Source organism: Rattus rattus, chromosome 4, assembly GCF_011064425.1.
Source record: "Rattus rattus isolate New Zealand chromosome 4, Rrattus_CSIRO_v1, whole genome shotgun sequence".
Classification (NCBI taxonomy): Eukaryota; Metazoa; Chordata; class Mammalia; order Rodentia; family Muridae; genus Rattus; species Rattus rattus.
Window position 1 is genome coordinate 132,416,737 of NC_046157.1, and position 22,263 is coordinate 132,438,999.

The window sequence follows — 22,263 nt, forward strand, 5'->3', positions numbered from 1 at the left end:
TCATCTTGGTCATCCTTCTTGAGTTTCATGTGTTCTGTGCATCTAGGGTAATTCAAGCATTTGGGCTAATAGCCACTTATCAATGAGTGCATACCATGTGTGTTTTTCTGTGATTGGGTTGCCTCACTCAGGGTGGTATTTTTCAGTTCCATCCATTTGCCTACGAATTTCATAAAGTCATTGTTTTTGATAACTGAGTAATATTCCATTGTGTAGATGTACACATTTTCTGTATCCATTCCTCTGTTAAGGGCATCTGGGTTCTTTCCAGCTTCTGGCTATTATAAATAAGGCTGCTATGAACATAGTGGAGCACGGGTCTTTGTTATATGTTGGGGCACCTTTTGGGTATATGCACAAGAGAGGTATAGTTGGGTCCTCAGGTAGTTCAATGTCCAGTTTTCTGAGGATCCACCACACTGATTTCTAGAATAGTTGTACCAGTCTGGAATGCCACCAACAATGGAGGAATGTTCCTCTTTCTCCACATCCTTGCCAGCATTTGCTGTCATCTGAGATTTTGATCTTAGCCATTCTGACTAGTGTGAGGTGAAATCTCAGGGTTGTTTTGATTTGCATTTCCCTTATGACTAAAGATGTTAAACAATTCTTTAGGTGTTTCTCAGCCATTCGACATTCCTCAGCTGTGAATTCTTTGTTTAGCTCTGAGCTCCATTTTTTAATAGGGTTATTTGTCTCCCTGCGGTCTAACTTCTTAAGTACTTTGTATATTTTGGATATAAGCCCTCTATCTGTTGTAGGATTGGTAAAGATCTTTTCCCAATCTGTTGCTTGCCGTTTTGTCCTAACAACAGTGTCCTTTTCCTTACAGAAGCTTTGCAGTTTTATGAGATCTCATTTGTCGATTCTTGATCTTAGAGCATAAGCCATTGGTGTTTTGTTCAGGAAATTTTCTCCAGTGCCCATGTGTTCCAGATGCTTCCCTTTTTTCTTCTATTAGTTTGAGTGTATCTGGTTTGATGTGGAGGTCCTTGATCCACTTGGACTTAAGCTTTGTACAGGGTGATAAGCATGGATCGATCTGCATTCTTCTACATGTTGACCTGCAGTTGAACCAGGACTATTTGCTGAAAATGCTATCTTTTTTCCATTGTATGGTTTTGGCTCCTTTGTCAAAAATCAAGTGACCATAGGTGTGTGGGATCATTTCTGGGTCTTCAGTTCTATTCCACTGGTCTATCTGTTTGTCTCTGTACCAATATCATGCAGTTTTTTTTAATCACTATTGCTCTGTAATACTGCTTGCGTTCAGGGATAATGATTCCCCCAGAAGTCCTTTTATTGTTGAGCACAGTTTTAGCTATCCTGGGTTTTTTGTTATTCCAGATGAATTTGCAAATTGTTCTGTCTAACTCTTTGAAGAACTGGATTGGTATTTTGATGGGGATTGCATTGAATCTGTAGATTGTTTTTGGTAAATTGGCCATTTTTACTATATTAATCCTGCCAATTCATGAGCATGGGTGATCTTTCCATCTTCTGAGGCCTTCTTCAATTTCTTTTTTCAGAGGCTTGAAGTTCTTATTGTACAGATCTTTTACTTGCTTGCTTAAAGTCACACCGAGGTATTTTATATTATTTGGGACTATTATGAACGGTGTCGTTTCCCTAATTTCTTTCTCGGCTTGTTTCTCTTTTGTGTAGAGGAAGGCTACTGATTTATTTGAGTTAATTTTATACCCAGCCACTTTGCTGAACGTGTTGATCAGCTTTAGTAGTTCTCTGGTGGAACTTTTGGGATCGCTTATACATACTATCATATCATCTGCAAATAGTGACATTTTGACTGCTTCTTTTTCGATCTGTATCCCCTTGACCTCCTTTTGTTGTCTGATTGCTCTGGCTAGAACTTCAAGAACTATGTTGAATAAGTAGGGAGAGAGTGGGCAGCCTTGTCTAATCCCTGATTTTAGTGGGATTGCTTCAAGTTTCTCTCCATTTAGTTTAATGTTAGCTATTGGTTTGCTGTATATGGCTTTTACTATGTTTAGGTATGGGCCTTGAATTCCTATTCTTTCCAGGACTTTTATCATGAAGGCATGTTGAATTTTGACAAATGCTTTCTCAGCATCTAATGAAATGATCATGTGGTTCTTATCTTTGAGTTTGCTTATATAGTGGATTACATTGATGGATTTTCATATATTAAACCATCTCTGCATCCCTGGGATGAAGCCTACTTGATTATGATGGATGATTGTTTTGATGTGTTCTTGGATTTGGTTTGCCAGAATTTTATTGAGTATTTTTGCGTCGATATTCATAAGGGAAATTGGCCTGATGTTCTCTTTCTTTGTTGGGTCTTTGTGTGGTTTAAGTAAAAGACTAATTGTGGGTTCATAGAAGGAATTCGGTCGCTCTCCATCTGTTTCAATTTTGTGGAATAGTTTGGATAGTATTGGTATGAGGTCTCCTATGAAAGTCTGATAGAATTCTGCACTGAACCCGTCTGGACCTGTGCTCTTTTTGGTTGGGAGACCTTTAATGACTGCTTCTATTTCCTTAGGAGTTATGGTGTTGTTTAAATGGTTTATCTCTTCCTGATTTAACTTCGGTACCCAGTATCTGTCTAGGAAATTGTCCATTTCCTGCAGATTTTCAAGTTTTGTTTAATATAGGCTTTTGTTGTAGGATCTGATGATTTTTTGAATTTCCTCTGAATCTGTAGTTTTGTCTCCCTTTTTATTTCTGATTTTGTTAATTTGGACAGACTCTCTGTGTCCTCTTGTTAGTCTGGCTAAGGGTTTATCTATCTTGTTGATTTTCTCAAAGAACCAACTTTTGATTTTGTTGATTCTTTCTATGCTCCTTTTTGTTTCTACTTGGTTGATTTCAGCTCTGAGTTTGATTATTTCCTGCCTTCTACTCCTCCTGGGTGTATTTGCTTCTTTTTGTTCTAGAGCTTTTAGGTGTGCTGTCAAGCTGCTGATATATGCTCTCTCCTGTTTCTTTCTGCAGGCACTCAGAGCTATGAGAATTCCTCTTAGCACAGCTTTCATTTTGTCCTTTAAGTTTGGGTATGTTGTACCTTCATTTTCATTAAATTCTAAGAAGTCTTTTATTTCTTTCTTTATTTCTTCCTTGACCATGTTATCATTGAGTAGAGCATTGTTCAACTTCCCTGTATATGTGAGCGTTCTTCCCTTATTGTTATTGAAGATCAGCTTTAGCCCATGGTGGTCTGATAGGATGCATGGGATTATTTCTATATTTCTGTATCTGTTGAGGCCTGTTTTATGGCCGATTATTTTGATCAATTTGGTGAAAGTACCATGAGGTGGTGAGAAGCAGGTACATCCTTTTGTTTTAGGATAGAATGTTCTATAAATATCTGTTATGTCCATTCGGTTCATGACTTCTCTTAGTCTGTCTTTGTTTCTGTTTAGTATGTTTTTCCATGATCTGTGCATTGATGAGAGTGGGGTGTTGAAATCTCCTACTATGATTGTGTGAGGTGCAACGTGTGCTTTGAGCTTTAGTAAGGTTTCTTTTATGTCTGTAGGTGCCCTTGTATTTGGATCCTAGATATTTAGGATTGAGATTTCATCTTGGTGGATTTTTCCTTTGATAAATATGAAATGTCCTTCTTTATCTTTTTGGATGTCTTTTGGTTGAAAATCTATTTTATTCGATATTAGAATGGCTACTCCTGCTTGCTTCTTCAGACCATTTGCTTGGAAAGTTGTTTTCCAGCCTTTCACTCTGAGGTAGTGTCTGTATTTGTCTCTCAGGTGTGCTTCTTGTTGGCATCATAATGTTCATTGCTCATTTGTTAGTCTATGTCTTTTTATTGGGGAATTGAGTCCATTGATGTTGAGAGATTTTAAGGAATAGTGATTGTTACGTTTGTGTGCTTTTCTTCTCTTTATTTTGTTGCCAAGAGGATTAGTTTCTTGCTTTTTCTAGGGTGTAGCTTGCCTCTTTATGTTGGGCTTTACCATTTATTATCCTTTGTAGGGCTGGATTTGTAGAAAGATATTGTCTTAATTTGGTTTTGTCATGGAATATCTTGGTTTCTCCATCTATGTTAATTGAGAGTTTTGCTGGATACAGTAACCTGGGCTGGCATTTGTGTTCTCTTACGTTCTGTATGACAACTGTCCAGGATCTTCCGGCTTTCTTAGTCTCTGGTGAGAAATCTGGTGTAATTCTGGTAGGTCTGCCTTTATATGTTACTTGACCTTTTCCCCTTACTGCTTTTAATATTCTTTCTTTGTTTTGTGTATTTGGTGTTTTGACTATTATGTGATGTGAGGAGTTTCTTTTCTGGTCCAATCTATTTGGGGTTATGTAGGCTTCTTGTATGTGTATGAGCATCTCTTTCTTTAGGTTAGGGAAATTTTCTTCTATGATTTTGTTGAAGATATTTACTGGTCCCTTTGAGCTGGGAGTCTTCACTCTCTTCTATACCTATTATCCTTAGGTTTGATCTTCTCATTGAGTCCTGGATTTCCTGTATGTTTTGGACCCGTAGCTTTTTCTGTTTTACATTATCTTTGACAGTTGTGTCAATGATTTCTATGGAATCTTCTGCTCCTGTAGTTCTCTCTTCTATCTCTTGTATTGTGTTCGTGATGCCTGTATCTACAGCTCCTTGTCTCTTCCTTTGGTTTTCTGTATCCAGTGTTGTCTCCCTTTGTCCTTTCTTTATTGCTTCTTTTTCCATTTTTAATTCCTTCACCTGTTTGATTGTGTTTTCCTGGAATACTTTCAGGGCTTTTTGTGATTCCTCTCTATAGTCTTCTACTTGTTTATTTATGTTTTCCTGCGTTTCTCTAAGGGAGTTCTTTATGTATTTCTTGAAGTCCTCTAGCATCATGAACAAATGTGATTTTAAATCTAGATCTTGCTTTTCTGGTATGTTTGGATATTCAGTGTTTGCTTTGGTGGGAGAATTGGGCTCTGATGATGCCATGTAGTCTTAGTTTCTGTTGGTTGGGTTCCCGTGCTTGCCTCTCGCCATCGTTGTCTTTGGTTGTTCTGCTATTTCTGACAGTAGCTAGACTGTCCTATATGCATGTGTGTCAGGAGTGCTGTAGACCTGTTTTCCTGTTTTCTTTCAGCCAGTTATGGGAACAAAGTGTTCTCTTTTCAGGCGTGTAGTCTTTCCTGTCTACTGGTCTTCAGCTGTTCCTGTGAGCATATGTCCTGAGTCCACCACGCAGGTCACTCAGAGCAGAAAAATTGGTCTTACCTCTGGTCACAGGGCTGAATTTGCTCCTAGGAGGCTGCCTTTGAGCTCTTTGTGAGGGTGGCGCCTTTTCCCTGGTCCCCTGTGCACACGGGTTCCAGATGGCGTTAGGTGTTTCCCTCTGGAGTCAAAAATGTGGGCAGAGTGTAGTGTCTTCTGGCTTTCCAGGCATGTCTGCCCCTCTGCAGGTTTAGCTCTCCCTCTCATGGGATTTGGGTGCAGAGAGCTGTTGACTGGGTCCTTTCAGATCCGGGCATGTCTGGACTGCAGGGGACCTGCCACTTAACAATGAATATTTCTAAGAAAGACATTTAGAAAATAAATTACACAATGTTCATGAAAATATTAGGTTTGGAGATTGTATGACATTAAGGGAGGTACAGGAAACAGAATTTTAAAAGGCATCTACTTAAAAATAAATACATAAATATAACTTTGTGGAGGAGGTAGTGAAGTCTTAGGATATGGATACTTGATGGATGACTGTCATTAATAGTCACAGTATTTGAGGATTTTTTTGTACTTTTCTAATTTCAAATCTTGCTCTCTGCCTCTTTCTTTTATCTGGAAAAATGTGACCATCAAGCAAAGCACTCACATAGCCATACATTCTATCATGCACACCATGCCTTTTCCATTTTGGAATGGACTCTACCCATCACTGTGAGACTATCATGTATATAAAAGATGTCCAATATAGGGCACATAACATAGATTATAAGGAGTCTTCATTAAAGTCACCTACATAATTTTCAGGGGGTTTCAGGTGTAGTAGGTTTCCACAGCATCCAGTAAATTTCCAACTATTCTAGATAAATCTTCTTACAGTTTCTTCTTTTATTCTTTACTCTACACTATGACTTCTCCTCCTGTTATTATTCCTACCTTATCCCAATCAACACACACATCTATTCTGTTTCTCCTTTCCAAGAAGGAGTCATGCATCCTACCATAGAATTTTTTTTTCTTTTTTAGATTCTCTGGGCTTGAGAATTATAGAATTGATAACCTTTCCGTAAGAGCTAATATTCGCTAATACTTCAGCACACATCAAGTGTGTTTTGGGTTGCCTCACTCAGGATGATTTCTCTATCCAGTTGAATATAAATTTTATGTCATTTTTAAACAGCTGATCAGTACTCTATTGTGTAAATATATTACAATTTCCTTATTTATTCTTGGGTTAAAGAACATCAAGCTTGTTTTGAGTTTCTAACTATTATAACGTCAGGATAAATGTCAATTAGCAAATGTCTTTGTGGTAGGTAGGAACATCTGCTAGTGGTATAGCTCCCCACTAGTGGTATAGCTGGAATTTGAGGTAGATTAAGTCTCAAATTTCCAAGGTATTACCACATTGATTTCCGTAGTGGCTCTCCAAGTTTATATTTTCATCTCCAATGAAGGAGTGTTTCCCTTACTCTGCATTCTTGCCATTCTGAGCTTTCATGTATTCAGTCATTTTGACAGAAGTAATATGGAATCATTTTAGTTTGCATTTTCATGATGATAAGAGATGTTAGGCTTTGGTGTTTTTCAGGATTGTGAGATTATTCTATTCCTATACCTCAGTTTTAAGTATTTTATTTGGATAACTCATGTCTAGATTATGTTTCCCAACCAAAAAAACCTTTATGGTCATATGGGTTTAATGTAGAATTCTACCAGACTTGAAAGAGCAGCTGATATCAATACTTTTCCACAAAATAGAATCAGAAGGAACATTTCCAAATATTTTTATGAAGTCACTATTTCCCTGATACCTAAGATACCTAAACCACAGAAAATGCAATATAGAAAGAGAATTTCAGACCAATTTCTCCTATGAAGATTGAGGCAAAAAATACTCAATAAAAGGGAATCCTAGTACACATCAAAATATATCAGTCACTGTGATCAGTTAGGATTCATCCCAAGGATGCAGGGATAGTGTAATATTCACAAAAACACTGAAAAAAAATCACAAGATCATCTCATTAGACACTGAAAAAAGACTTTGACAAAAGCCAATATCCCTCCATGCTAAAAAAATTTAGAAAGACCAGGGATGCAAGGCAGATACCTAATATAATAAAAGCTATATACAGCAAGCCAATAGGTAATATAAAATTAAATGAACAGAACCTTAAACCAATTCAAAAGATATGTCTTTGGATGCCAGGTTGTATGAAGAAACAAACTGGCATAATTCAGACAGGATATGATTAATATTTAATTAAAATTTAATGAAATGCATTTTAAACAGTAGAAAATCCACAAGCATGGAAACACAATTCTGTTGTGAAAGAAAATATCGCAGTGGTAGTGATGAATATTCAACAGTTTTTAAGAACCATATCTCACTTCCTGAATGTGTCCTGAAAACTAATAACAAAATTTAAGTTTTCAGCACCTTGTTTCACTGTCATGCTCTTTACTCTATTAAAGGAGAAAAATATAGGGATATATCAGCATGTGTCTCTGTAGTTGTCCTTTGTAGTTATTTAAAGTCACCTTCTCTTATATTGCACATTATAGGAATATTGTAAAACTGACCTGGCTTTTCAACACTCACAGCACTCTCACTCATCTGTTAAAATTAGTAAAGATTCACCAGTGCTCTCACAAAATCAAATGACATCCATGATAAGCCTGTGATAAGAGATGAATGCTCGCAGTCAACCATTGAACTGAATGGGGTCCCCATTTTAGGAGTTAGAGAAAGGATTGAAGGAGCTGAAGGTGTTTGCAGCACCATAAGAACAACAATACCAAAGCTCCCAGGACTAAACCATCATCCAAAGAGTACACATGGACAGACCCATGGCTCCATCTGCATATGTGGCAGAGGATGGCCTTGTTGGGCATGAAAGGGAGGAGAAGCCCTTGGTCCTGTCTAGGCTGGACCCCCAGTGTAGGGTAATATCAGGGCGGGTAGGTAGGAAAGGGTGAGTGGTTGGGTGGGGGAAAGAGGATAACATTTGAAATGTAAATAAAAAATCCAATAAAAAAAGAAAATTTGATACATTTACACAATGGAGTACTATTCAGCTATTAGAAACAATGGCTACATGAAATTCTTAGGCAAGTAGATGGAACTAGAATATATTCATCCTGAGGGAGGTAACCCAGTCACAAAGGAACACACATGGTATTCACTCACTGATAAGTAGTTATTAGCCCAAAGCTTGGAATACCAAAAAATAATTCACAGATTATTTGAAGCTCAAGAAGAAGGAAGACTAAAATGTGGATGCTTCATTCCTCCTTAGAAGGGAGAGCAAAATATTCACCAGAGGAAATACAGGGACAAAGAGTATAATAGGGACTGAAGAAAAGGGCATCCAGAGGCTGTCCCACATGGGGATCCATCTCATACAGTGCCACCAAACCCAGTTACTGTTGCTGATGCAAAGAAATGCTTGCTGATAGGAGCCAGATATGGGAATTATCTGAGAGGATTTGCCAAAGCCATACTGCTACAGAGGAGGATGGTGGCAGCTAATCATTGTACTGAACTAGGGGACCCTAATGTAGGAGTTATAGAAAAGACCTAAGAATCTGAAGGGGTTTGCAACACCATAGGAATAACAACAATATCAAACAATCTGTGATGTATATGAAGATGCTAATGGACATCATAGTATGGCTGTTTCTTGTGAGGTTCGGCCAGCAACTGACCAATGCAGATGTGAATGCTTGGAGCCAACCATCACACTGAGCTTAGGGAACCCAGTGTGGGAGCTGGTGTAAGGGCAGAAGAGCAGAGGGGAATTGTAACCCTATAGGAGGAACAACTTGGGCTGGCTGTACTATCCAGTACTCCCAGAGATTAGACAGCCTACCAAGGAGTGTAAAGGGAAGGATCTTTGGCTCCAGATACATATGTAGTGGAGGATGGCCTTGACATGAGAGGGGAGGCCCTTGGTCCTGTGGAAGTTTCATGCCTCAGTGTTTTGGGATGCTGGAGTGGTGGGTGGGCAGAAGTTGGGTGGGTGGGGGAGCACCTTCATAAAGGCAAAGGGGAGGGAGTAGAGGGCAGATATGGGATGTGGGGTTTGTGTATTGGGGGGTAACCAGGATGTGGGATATCGTTTGAGATGCAAACCAATGGAATGATTAATAAAAGAAGAAAGAAAAGCATCTGAATATTTTCTGAGGAGTTAGAATATATTACCTATTTTTGCATCATCAGGCAATGTGAATATTCACCGGTGATGTATGTGCAGATGACAATGGGAATCTGTGAATGGCTTGTGTCTCTACTCTACTCTGGTTATATGAGCTGGCCTCACTATATTGAGCAATGTTGGAATAGTTTGATCTATGTATGTAGGGGAACATTTCCAGGATTGTTCCTTTCTCTGAACAATTAACTTTGAATCCAATTGCATCATGTTAAAATGTGTTTGTGCCAATGGCTTATAGACACTATTCCCCATTTGAGTTGGTCCCTGTGGCTTTGCTTTTCTTGGACTTGTATGACATAATGATATTAAGGCCTTGAGAGGACGAACTTCAAAAATACTTTTCCAACATGTTTGTCACTTGGACAGAGGACCTCAGATGTAAAGCCTGAGGTTAGAAAGGGTAGAATACTCCTCCAGAGAGATGGAGTAATATGAAATAGAATGAATAGGTCATTTAGGGCACTCCACTGTCTGCAACGCCTTTAAACCAACAGGCAGGCACACATATTCACCTGCTGCAGAAGTGCTGAGGTCATCTATTCAGGTTACACCTATGCTCACAATGTATACTTTGATTCCTTACTTCTTGACCCTGACACTCGCTATGCTCCTATGCAACTTGGTTTTGCCAAAGTGTTCGATCTCATTGACAGAGAATGTATACAAAGAAGGCGATATGGTGCTCAATTTTTTCTTACCACTTTATGTATATCAAACCTCCCAACATACTGAAGGTGCAGAGAGTACACACATATATCCACGGTAAGTGTTTCCTTTCTGTTCTTCTTAGTCCTATCCTGCAGGGCCCACCTTTAATCTATTTCATCTTTCTCTTAACAGTGCTCCCCTTCTACATGGTAAATGTTTTTCATTTTTTATTGGTTATTTTATTTATTTACATTTCAAAGTTATCCCCTTTCCCAATTTTGCCTCTGCAAACTGCCTATCCAATCACGTTCCCATCTGCTTCTATTATGGTGCTCTCCCACCCACCATCCACCACCCACACTCACCTCACTGCCCTAGCATTCCCCTATGCTGGAACATCAAACCTTAACAGGACCAAGGCCCCCCTTCCTATTTATTTATTTTTTTGCTTTCTTTTCTTTCTTTTTTTTTATTAACTTGAGTATTTCTTATATACATTTGAGTGTTATTCCCTTTCCCGGTTTCCGGGCAAACATCCCCCTCCTCTCCCCTTCTTTATGGGTGTTCCCCTCCCCATCTTCCCCCCCATTGCCGCCCTCCCCCCGACAGTCTAGTTCACTGGGGGTTCAGTCTTAGCAGGACCCAGGGCTTCCCCTTCCACTGGTGCTCTTACTAGGATATTCATTGCTACCTATGAGGTCAGAGTCCAGGGTCAGTCCATGTATAGTCTTTAGGTAGTGGCTTAGTCCCTGGAAGCTCTGGTTGCTTGGCATTGTTGTACATATGGGGTCTCAAGCCCCTTCAAGCTCTTCCAGTTCATTCTCTGATTCCTCCAACGGGGGTCCCGTTCTCAGTTCAGTGGTTTGCTGCTGGCATTCGCCTCTGTATTTGCTGTATTCTGGCTGTGTCTCTCAGGGGCGATCTACATCCGGCTCCTGTCGGTCTGCACTTCTTTGCTTCATCCATCTTGTCTAATTGGGTGGCTCTATGTATGGGCCACATGTGGGGAACAGGCTCTGAATGGGTGTTCCTTCAGTCTCTGTTTCAATCTTTGCCTCTCTCTGCCCTGCCAAGGGTATTCTTGTTCCCCTTTTAAAGAAGGAGTGAAGCCTTCACATTTTGATCATCCGTCTTGAGTTTCATTTGTTCTAGGCAACTAGGGTAATTCAAGCATTTGGGCTAATAGCCACTTATCAGTGAGTGCATACCATGTATGTCTTTCTGTGATTGGGTTAGCTCACTCAGGATGATATTTTCCAGGTCCAACCATTTGCCTACGAATTTCATAAAGTCGTTGTTTTTGATAGCTGAGTAATATTCCATTGTGTAGATGTACCACATTTTCTGTATCCATTCCTCTGTTGAAGGGCATCTGGGTTCTTTCCAGCTTCTGGCTATTATAAATAAGGCTGCGATGAACATAGTGGAGCACGTCTTTTTTATATGTTGGGGCATCTTTTGGGTATATGCCCAAGGGAGGTATAGCTGGATCCTCAGGCAGTTCAATGTCCAATTTTCTGAGGAACCTCCAGACTGATTTCCAGAATGGTTGTACCAGTCTGCAACCCCACCAACAATGGAGGAGTGTTCCTCTTTCTCCGCATCCTCGCCAGCATTTGCTGTCACCTGAGTTTTTGATCTTAGCCATTCTCACTGGTGTGAGGTGAAATCTCAGGGTTGTTTTGATTTGCATTTCCCTGATGACTAAAGATGTTGAACATTTCTTTAGGTGTTTCTCAGCCATTCGGCATTCCTCAGCTGTGAATTCTTTGTTTAGCTCTGAACCCCATTTTTTAATAGGGTTATTTGTCTCCCTGCGGTCTAACTTTTTGAGTTCTTTGTATATTTTGGATATAAGGCCTCTATCTGTTGTAGGATTGGTAAAGATCTTTTCCCAATCTGTTGGTTGCCGTTTTGTCCTGACCACAGTGTCCTTTGCCTTACAGAAGCTTTGTAGTTTTATGAGATCCCATTTATGTCGATTCTTGATCTTAGAGCATAAGCCATTGGTGTTTTGTTCAGGAAATTTTTCCAGTGCCCATGTGTTCCAGATGCTTCCCTAGTTTTTCTTCTATTAGTTTGAGTGTGTCTGGTTTGATGTGGAGGTCCTTGATCCACTTGGACTTAAGCTTTGTACAGGGTGATAAGCATGGATCGATCTGCATTCTTCTACATGTTGACCTCCAGTTGAACCAGCACCATTTGCTGAAAATGCTATCTTTTTTCCATTGGATGGTTTGGGCTCCTTTGTCAAAAATCAAGTGACCATAGGTGTGTGGGTTCATTTCTGGGTCTTCAATTCTATTCCATTGGTCTATCTGTCTGTCTCTGTACCAATACCATGCAGTTTTTAATCACTATTGCTCTGTAATACTGCTTGAGTTCAGGGATAGCGATTCCCCTGAAGTCCTTTTATTGTTGAGGATAGTTTTAGCTATCCTGGGTTTTTGTTATTCCAGATGAATTTGCAAATTGTTCTGTCTAACTCTTTGAAGAATTGGATTGGTATTTTGATGGGGATTGCATTGAATCTGTAGATCGCTTTTTGGTAAAATGGCCATTTTACTATATTAATCCTGCCAATCCATGAGCATGGGAGATCTTTCCATCTTCTGAGGTCTTCTTCAATTTCTTTCTTCAGAGTCTTGAAGTTCTTGTTGTACAAATCTTTTACTTGCTTGGTTAAAGTCACACCGAGGTACTTTTATATTATTTGGGTCTATTATGAAGGGTGTCGTTTCCCTAATTTCTTTCGCTTGTTTCTCTTTTGTGAGGAAGGCTACTGATTTATTTGAGTTAATTTTATACCCAGCCACTTTGCTGAAGTTGTTTATCAGCTTTAGTAGTTCTCTGGTGGAACTTTTGGGATCACTTAAATATACTATCATATCATCTGCAAATAGTGATATTTGACTTCTTCTTTTCAATCTGTATCCCCTTGACCTCCTTTTGTTGTCTGATTGCTCTGGCTAGAACTTCAAGAACTATATTGAATAAGTAGGGAGAGAGTGGGCAGCCTTGTCTAGTCCCTGATTTTAGTGGGATTGCTTCAAGTTTCTCTCCATTTAGTTTAATGTTAGCTACTGGTTTGCTGTATATGGCTTTTACTATGTTTAGGTATGGGCCTTGAATTCCTATTCTTTCCAGGACTTTTATCATGAAGGGTGTTGAATTTTGTCAAATGCTTTCTCAGCATCTAATGAAATGATCATGTGGTTTTGTTCTTTCAGTTTGTTTATATAATGGATCCGTTGATGGTTTTCCGTATATTAAACCATCCCTGCATGCCTGGGATGAAGCCTACTTGATCATGGTGGATGATTGTTTTGATGTGCTCTTGGATTCGGTTTGCCAGAATTTTTGTTGAGTATTTTTGCGTCGATGTTCATAAGGGAAATTGGTCTGAAGTTCTCTTTCTTTGTTGGGTCTTTGTGTGGTTTAGGTATAAGAGTAATTGTGGCTTCATAGAAGGAATTCGGTAGTGCTCCATCTGTTTCAATTTTGTGGAATAGTTTGGATAATATTGGTACGAGGTCTTCTATGAAGGTCTGATAGAATTCTGCACTAAACCCGTCTGGACCTGGGCTCTTTTTGGTTGGGAGACCTTTAATGACTGCTTCTATTTCCTTAGGAGTTATGGGGTTGTTTAACTGGTTTATCTGTTCCTGATTTAACTTCGGTACCTGGTATCTGTCTAGGAAATTGTCCATTTCCTGCAGATTTTCAAGTTTTGTTGAGTATAGGCTTTTATAGTAAGATCTTATGATTTTTTGAATTTCCTCTGATTCTGTAGTTATGTCTCCCTTTTCATTTCTGAGTTTGTTAATTTGGACACACTCTCTGTGTCCTCTGATCAGTCTGGCTAAGGGTTCATCTATCTTGTTGATTTTCTCAAAGAACCAACTTTTGGTTCTGTTGATTCTTTCTATGGTACTTTTTGTTTCTACTCGGTTGATTTCAGCTCTGAGTTTGATTATTTCCTGCCTTCTACTCCTCCTGGGTGTATTTGCTTCTTTTTGTTCTAGAGCTTTTAGGTGTGCTGTCAAGCTGCTGACATATGCTCTTTCCTGTTTCTTTCTGCAGGCACTCAGCACTATGAGTTTTCCTCTTAGCACAGCTTTCACCGTGTCCCATAAGTTTGGGTATGTTGTACCTTCATTTTCATTAAATTCTAAAAAGTTTTTAATTTCTTTCTTTATTTCTTCCTTGACCAGGTTATCATTGAGTAGAGCATTGTTCAATTTCCACGTATATGTGGGCATTCTTCCCTTATTGTTATTGAAGACCAGCTTTAGGCCGTGGTGGTCCGATAGCACGCATGGGATTATTTCTATCTTTCTGTACCTGTTGAGGCCCGTTTTTGACCAATTATATGGTCAATTTTGGAGAAAGTACCATGAGGAGCTGAGAAGAAGGTATATCCTTTTGCATTAGGGTAGAGAACGTTCTATAAATATCCGTTAAGTCCATTTGGCTCATGACTTCTCTTAGTCTGTCTAACGTCTCTGTTTAATTTCTGTTTCCATGATCTGTCCATTGATGAGAGTGGGTGTTGAAATCTCCTACTATTATTGTGTGAGGTGCAATATGTGTTTTGAGCTTTAGTAAGGTTTCTTTTACGTATGTAGGTGCCCTTGTATTTGGGGCATAGATATTTAGGATTGAGAGTTCATCTTGGTGGATTTTTCCTTTGATAAATATAAAGTGTCCTTCCTTATCTTTTTTGATGACTTTTAGTTGAAAATTGACTTTATTTGATATTAGAATGGCTACTCCAGCTTGCTTCTTCCGACCATTTGCCTGGAAAGTTGTTTTCCAGCCTTTCACTCTGAGGTAGTGTCTGTCTTTGTCTCTGAGGTGTGTTTCCTGTAGGCAGCAGAATGCAGGGTCCTCGTTGCGTATCCAGTTTGTTAATCTATGTCTTTTTATTGGGGAGTTGAGGCCATTGATGTTGAGAGATATTAAGGAATAGTGATTATTGCTTCCTGTTATATTCATACTTGGATGTGTTATGTTTGTGTGCTTTTCTTCTCTTTGTTTTGTTGCCAAGACGATTAGTTTCTTGCCTCTTCTTGGGTATAGCTTGCCTCCTTATGTTGGGCTTTACCATTTATTATCCTTTGTAGCGCTGGATTTGTAGAAAGATATTGTGTAAATTTGGTTTTGTCATGGAATATCTTGGTTTCTCCATCTATGTTAATTGAGAGTTTTGCAGGATACAGTAGCCTGGGCTGGCATTTGTGTTCTCTTAGGGTCTGAATGACATCAGTCCAGGATCTTCTGGCCTTCATAGTTTCTGGCGAAAAGTCTGGTGTGATTCTGATAGGTCTGCCTTTATATGTTACTTGACCTTTTTCCCTTACTGCTTTTAATATTCTTTCTTTATTTTGTGCGTTTGGTGTTTTGACTATTATGTGACGGGAGGTGTTTCTTTTCTGGTCCAATCTATTTGGAGTTCTGTAGGCTTCTTGTATGCATATGGGTATCTCTTTTTTTAGGTTAGGGAAGTTTTCTTCTATGATTTTGTTGAAGATATGTACTGGTCCTTTGAGCTGGGAGTCTTCACTCTCTTCTATACCTATTATCCTTAGGTTTGATCTTCTCATTGAGTCCTGGATTTCCTGTATGTTTTGGACCAGTAGCTTTTTCCGCTTTACATTATCTTTGACAGTTGAGTCAATGATTTCTATGGAATCTTCTGCTCCTGAGATTCTCTCTTCCATCTCTTGTATTCTGTTCGTTAAGCTTGTATCTACAGCTCCTTGTCTCTTCTTTTGGTTTTCTATATCCAGGGTTGTTTCCATGTGTTCTTTCTTGATTGCTTCTATTTCCATTTTTAATTCCTTCAACTGTTTGATTGTGTTTTCCTGGAATTCTTTCAGGGATTTTTGTGTCTCCTCTCTATGGGCTTCTACTTGTTTATTTATGTTTTCCTGGAATTCTTTCAGGCATTTTTGCGATTCCTCTCTGTAGGCTTCTACTTGTTCTCTAAGGTAGTTCTTCATGTCTTTCTTGAAGTTCTCCAGCATCATGGTCAAATATGATTTTGAATCTAGATCTTGCTTTTCTGGTGTGTTTGGATATTCCATGTTTGTTTTGATGGGAGAATTGGGCTCCTATGGTGCCATGTAGTCTTGGTTTCTGTTGCTTGGGTTCCTGCGCTTGCCTCTCGCCATCAAATTATCTCTAGTGTTACTTTGTTCTGCTATTTCTGACAGTGGCTAAACTGTCCTGTAGGCCTGTGTGTCAGGAGTGCTGTAGACCTGTTTTCCTCTCTTTCAGTCAGTTATGGGGACAGAGTGTTCTGCTTTCGGGCCTGTAGTTTTTCCTTTCTACAGGTTTTCAGCTGTTCTTGTGGACCTGTTCCTTGAGTTCACCAGGCAGGTCACTTGCAGCAGATAAGTTAGTCTTACCTGTGGTCCCGAGGCTCAAAGTTTCATGAGGTTCTGCCCACCGGGCTCTCCATGATGGCAGCAACAAGGAAGATCTGTGCCGCCTCTTCCGGGGGCCTCCGTGCACCAGGGTTCCAGATGGCCTCCGGTGTTTTCCTCTGGAATCAGTAATGTGTGCAGAGAGCAGTCTCTTCTGGTTTCGCAGGCGTGTCTGCCTCTCTGAAGGTTTAGCTCTCCCTCCCACGGGATTTGGGTGCAGAGAACTGTTTATCCGGTGTCCCCCTTCCTATTTATGACAGATAAGACAATTCTCTGCTACTTATGAAACTGGAGCCATGAGTCTCCCCATGTGTATTCTTTTGTTGTGGATTAGTTCCTGGGAATTCTGGGGCATCTGGTTGGTTGATATTGCTCTTTCTATGAGGTTGCAAATCTTCTGCTCCTTCAGTCCTTTCCCTAATACGGCCCTTGGAGTTCCATGCTCAGTTGGATGGAGGGCTGCAAGCATCCCATCTGTAGTGGTAAGAATGAGCCTTTCAGGAGACTGCTATATCAGGTTCCTGTCAGCAAACACTTCTTGCAAACAGCAATAGTGTCTGTGTTTGGTGGGTGCATATTGGATGGATCCCCAGGTGGGGCAATCTCTGCATGGCCTCTCTTCCAGTCTCTGCTCCACTCTTTCTTCCTGAATTTCCTTTGGACATGAGCAATTCTGGGTTAATATATTTGAGACGGGTGGGTGGCTCCATCACTCAACCTGGGGTTAGGCCTAACCTCTGAGTATGGTCTGTAGAGGTTCTCTATCTCCTGTATTGGATATTTCAGCTAATGTCATGCATGTTGGGTCCTGGAAACCACTTGTTTCCTAGCATCTGGGACTTTCTGGTAGCTACCCTCAGTTCCTGATCCCCTATTGCTACATACCACTGTTCAATTTCCTGACCTGTCTCTACCCTGTCTCCTCCCAGACCCAATCATGCCCTTCTTTTTCTTCTCTCCTGCATCTCTTCCTCCCAATTTGCTCCAACCCTTTACTTCTCATGATTATTTTGTAAACCACTCTAAGTACTACTGAAGAATTGACATGTTGGTTTTCTTTCTTCTTGAGCTTCATATAATCTGTGAATTGTATCACGGGTATTCCAAGCTTTTTTCTAATATCCATTTATCAGTGAGTATATACCATGTGTATTCTTTTGTGACTAGGTTACATCACTCAGAATGATATTTTCTACTTTCTTTGACTTACCTGCAAATTTCATGAAGTCATTGTTTATAATAGCTGAGTAGTACTCCATTGCGAAATTTACCACATTTTCTGTATCCATTCCTCTGTTGAAGGACATCTGGGTTGTTTCCAGCTTCTGGCTATTATAAATAAGGCTGCAATGAACATAGTGGAGCATGTGTCTCTGTTGTATGTTGGAGGATCTTTTGGGTATATGCTCAGGAGTGGTATAGCTGGGTCCTCAGGTAGAACTATGTTCAAATTTATGTGGAACTACCAGACTAATTTCCACAGTGGTTGTACCAGCTGGCAATCCCACCAGCAATGAAGGAGTGTTCCTCTTTCTGCACATCCTCACCAGCATTTACTGTTACCCGAGTTTTTGATCTTACTATTCTGACTGGTGTGAGGTGGAATCTAAGTGTTTTGATTTGCATTTTCCTCATGACTTAGGATGTTGAACATTTCTTATGTACTTCTCAGTCCTTTGAGACTGCTTAGTTGAGAATTCTTTGTTTACCTCTGTACCCCATTTTTATAGGGTTATTTGGGTCTCTCGAGTCTAACTTTTTGAGTTCTTCGCATATATTGGATATTAGCTTTCTATTGAATGTAGTATTGGTAAAGATCTTTTCTCAATCTGTAGTTTGTCATTTGACAGCGACAGATGACAGTGTCCTTAGCCTTACAGAAACTTTTCAATTTTTTGAGATCCCATTTCTCAGTAGTTGATCTTAGAGCCTTGGCCATTGGTTTTCTGTTCAGGAAAATTTCCCTCCTCGTACAGATGTGTTTGAGGCTCTTTTCCAATTTCTCTTCTAATAGATTTTTTTTTTTTGTGGAGGTCTTTGATCTGCTTGAACTTCAGCTTTGTAAAAGGAGATAAGAATGGGTCAATTTGCATTCTTCTACATGCTGACTGCCAAGTAAGCCTGTACCATTTATTGAATATTTTTCCTTCACTGGATGGTTTTAGCTTCTTTGTCAAAGATCAAGTGACATAGGCATGTGGGGTCATATCTGGGTCTTCATTTCTAACCCATTGATCTATTTGTCTATCTCTGTACAAATACCATGCATTTTTTAAATCACTATTGCACTGTAGTATAGCTTGAGGTCAAGGATGGAGATTCTGAAAGAGGTCCTTTTCTGCATTTTTCATTGGATATTTTCTTATACTTCAACTATTATCCCCTATCCTAGTTTCCCCTCTGCAAACACTATCCCATCCTGCTTCTCCCTGCTTCTATGAGGGTGCTCCTCCACCAACATACCCACTCATTCTGCCATTCCCTACGTGGGGCATTGATCCTTCAGAGGCTCCTTCCATTGGTGCCTATCAAGGCTCTCTTCTGCTACATATGCAGCTGGAGTCATGGTTCCCTCCATGTGTACTCTTTCATTTGTAGTTAATCCCTGAGAGCTCTGGGGGATCTGGTGGGTTGGTATTGTTGTTCTTTCTATAGAGATGCAAACCCCTTCAGCTCCTTCAGTCCTTTCTCTAACTCCTCCATTGCGGAACCCATGCTTAGTCCAATGGTTGGCTGCCAGCATCTTCCTCTGTGTTTGTCAGGCTCTGGCAGAGACACTCAGGAGACAGATATATCAGGCAAGTGCCAGTAAGTACTTCTTGATATCTGCATTGTTTCTGGGTTTGGTGACTGTATATGGGATTGATACCCAAGTGGAATATTTCCTAGATGGCCTTTGTTCAGTTGTTGCTCCAAATTTTGTCTCCATATTTCCTCCTGTGTGTATTTTGTTCCCCATTCTAAGAAGGACAGAAGTATCCACACTTTGGCCTTCCTTCTTCTTGAGTTTCATATGGTCTGTCAATTGTATCTTGGGTATCCTGAGCTTCTGCCCTAATATCCACTTATATACCATGAGTATATACCATGTATGTTTTTTTGTGATTGGGTTACCTTCCACATTCAGGCTGATATTTTCTAGTTCCATCCATTTGCCTAAGAATTTCATGTAGTCATTGTTTTTGATAGCTGAGTAGTACTCCATTGTGTAGATGTACCACATTTTTCTGTATCCATTCCTTGGCTGAAGGGCATCTGGGTTGTTTTGAGCTTCTGGCTTTTATAAATAAGGCTGCTTTGAAGATAGTGGAGTATGTGTCATTGTTATATGTTGGAGCATCTTTTGGGTATGAGTATGTCCTCAGGTAGTACTATTTAGGATTAATAACTGGCACCAGTTGTAGGTTAGTGAGGTCCCAGGTCTGCTCTGTCACAGGGCACAGGGTGGTCAGGGAAGCAGGAAGTGGGAGGTTGACCAAGTTTAACCCTCACTGCCACCAGGCTGGTGTTGGGCTGTGGGAAGTTGTGGAATACTGGTCCAGGGGTGGGGAAGTGAGGTCTGAGTGCAGGACACATCCAGCTCTGGCTTGGGGTTCCCCAGGCCTTCAATGAGTCTGGGGCTGTCTGGTTCTCAGGCTCTTGGGCATCCAGATGCTGCTAGGGAGTCAAGGAAGAGCTGAGAACAGAGTGGGGGTCCATGGAGCTGTATCTAGTCTATGGCCAAGGGGAAATGTTGAAGCTAAGGCTGGTCCCATGAGGAGAGTCCTTAGCTTGATGGTGGCGGGCTGCTGCCACTAAGAGTGCAGGGAGGCTTATTATTATTATTATTATTATTATTATTATTATTATTTTATTAACTTGAGTATTTCTTATATACATTTCGAGTGTTATTCCCTTTCCCGGCTTCCGGGCAAACATCCCCCTCCCCCCTCCCCTTCCTTGTGGGTGTTCCCCTCCCAACCCTCCCCCCATTGCCGCCCTCCCCCCAACAGTCTAGTTCACTGTGGGTTCAGTCTTAGCAGGACCCAGGGCTTCCCCTTCCACTGGTGCTCTTACTAGGATATTCGATGCTACCTATGAGGTCAGAGTCCAGGGTCAGTCCATGTATAGTCTTTAGGTAGTGGCTTAGTCCCTGGAAGCTCTGGTTGCTTGGCATTGTTGTACATATGGGGTCTCGAGCCCCTTCAAGCTCTTCCAGTTCTTTCTCTGATTCCTTCAACGGGGGTCCTATTCTCAGTTCAGTGGTTTGCTGCTGGCATTCGCCTCTGTATTTGCTGTATTCTGGCTGTGTCTCTCAGGGCGATCTACATCCGGCTCCTGTCGGTTCTGCACGTCTTTGCATCATGCAGGGAGGTTTTCTTCATGATATTAGATGGTGGCTTTCTAGTCAAAGGCATTCTTTGTGGTTCCTCATGGTGTATCCCAATGAAAAGAGACATTCTGAGGTTTTAAGGTATTCATTGTTGTGGTGGAAAGTAGATGAATAAAAGTGTACCCCAGTTCTCAGAGTGGGCCTGAGATTAAATAACTTTTGCGGGTAGAAGTGTCTAGGAAGAAAAGGTGACTGGTTAAGCCTCCAGGCCTTTAGTTACCTCATTATAATGGAGAACTGTCTTTGGGACCAGTGCTCACATCCTGTACCTGTTGAGGAGCTTGGGTCATTGCCCATGTGTGACTGATGGCCACAAATCTATGAAGGACTGTGGGCTTGTGACAGGCTTGGTTTCCTGGGAGTCAGGCGAAACAATGACTGTCCCTTTCAGGGTCACTGGGTTTCAAGCCTCTTCAACTGGGAACCAGGGTGCTTTTCACTATCCCACAGTACTGTCCAATTTAATGAGGAACCTACAGACTGATTTTCAGAGTGGTTGTACCAGTTTACAACCTCAGCAATAATGGAGGAGTGTTCTTTCTCCACATCCTCAGCAGAATCTGTGAGCTGAGTACCTAAACAAATGTTCAACATCCTTAGTAATCAGGGATATAGAAATCAAAACAACCCTGAGATTCCACCTTATACCAGTCAGAATGGCTAAGAAGTTATCTTACTGTTGAGAATAGTGTTTGCTATAATTGTTTTTTTGTTGGTCCAAATGAATTTGAGAGTTGCAATTTCTATCTCTATAAAGAAGTGAGTTGGAATTTTGATGGGTATTGCATTGAATCTGGAGAATTCTTTGGGAATGATTGCCATTTTTACTATCTTAATCCTGACATTCCATAAGCATGGGAGATCTTTCCAACTTCTGAGGTCTTCTTCAATTTCTTTCTTCAGAGACTTGAATTTCTTGTCATACAGATCTGTCACTTGCTTGGTTAGAGTCATACCAGGATATTTTACATTATTTGTGAATATGGTAAAGGGTGTCATTTCCCTAATTTTTTCCTCAGTCCATTTTTCCTTTGAGTAGAGGAATGTTCCTGATTTGTTTGAGTTAATTTTATATCTAACCACTTTGGTGAAGTTATTTATCAGATGAAAGAGTTCTCTGGTGGAATACTCACTCTTCTATATTGGGAGAAGTAGATAGGGAGAGAGCGGGCAGTCTTGTTTTAGTGGGATTCCTTCAAATTTCTCTCCGTTTAGTTTGATGTTAGCTACTAGTTTGCTGTATATAGCTTTTGTTATATTTAGTAGTGGAACTTGAATTCTTTTTCTTTTCAAGAATTAACATGAAGAGGTGTTGAATTTCATCAAATGATTTTTCAGGATCTAATGAGGTAATCATGTGGATTTTTTTTAGTTGTTTTATATAGTGGATCACTTTGATGGATACTGAACCATTCCTGCATTCCTGGGATA

General features: G+C 40.3%; 1 protein-coding gene across 1 annotated transcript in view; it reads left to right on the forward strand.

Moving 5' to 3' along the window:
• The first annotated feature begins 9,934 nt into the window (after window positions 1-9,934).
• The window catches only part of LOC116898184 (vomeronasal type-2 receptor 116-like), a 59,978-nt gene continuing 47,649 nt past the window's right edge, over window positions 9,935-22,263 (forward strand). The window contains exon 1 of the mRNA XM_032899547.1: window positions 9,935-10,143. Within this exon, the coding sequence (XP_032755438.1) occupies window positions 9,935-10,143 (209 nt within the window). The remainder of the gene's footprint in view (window positions 10,144-22,263) is intronic.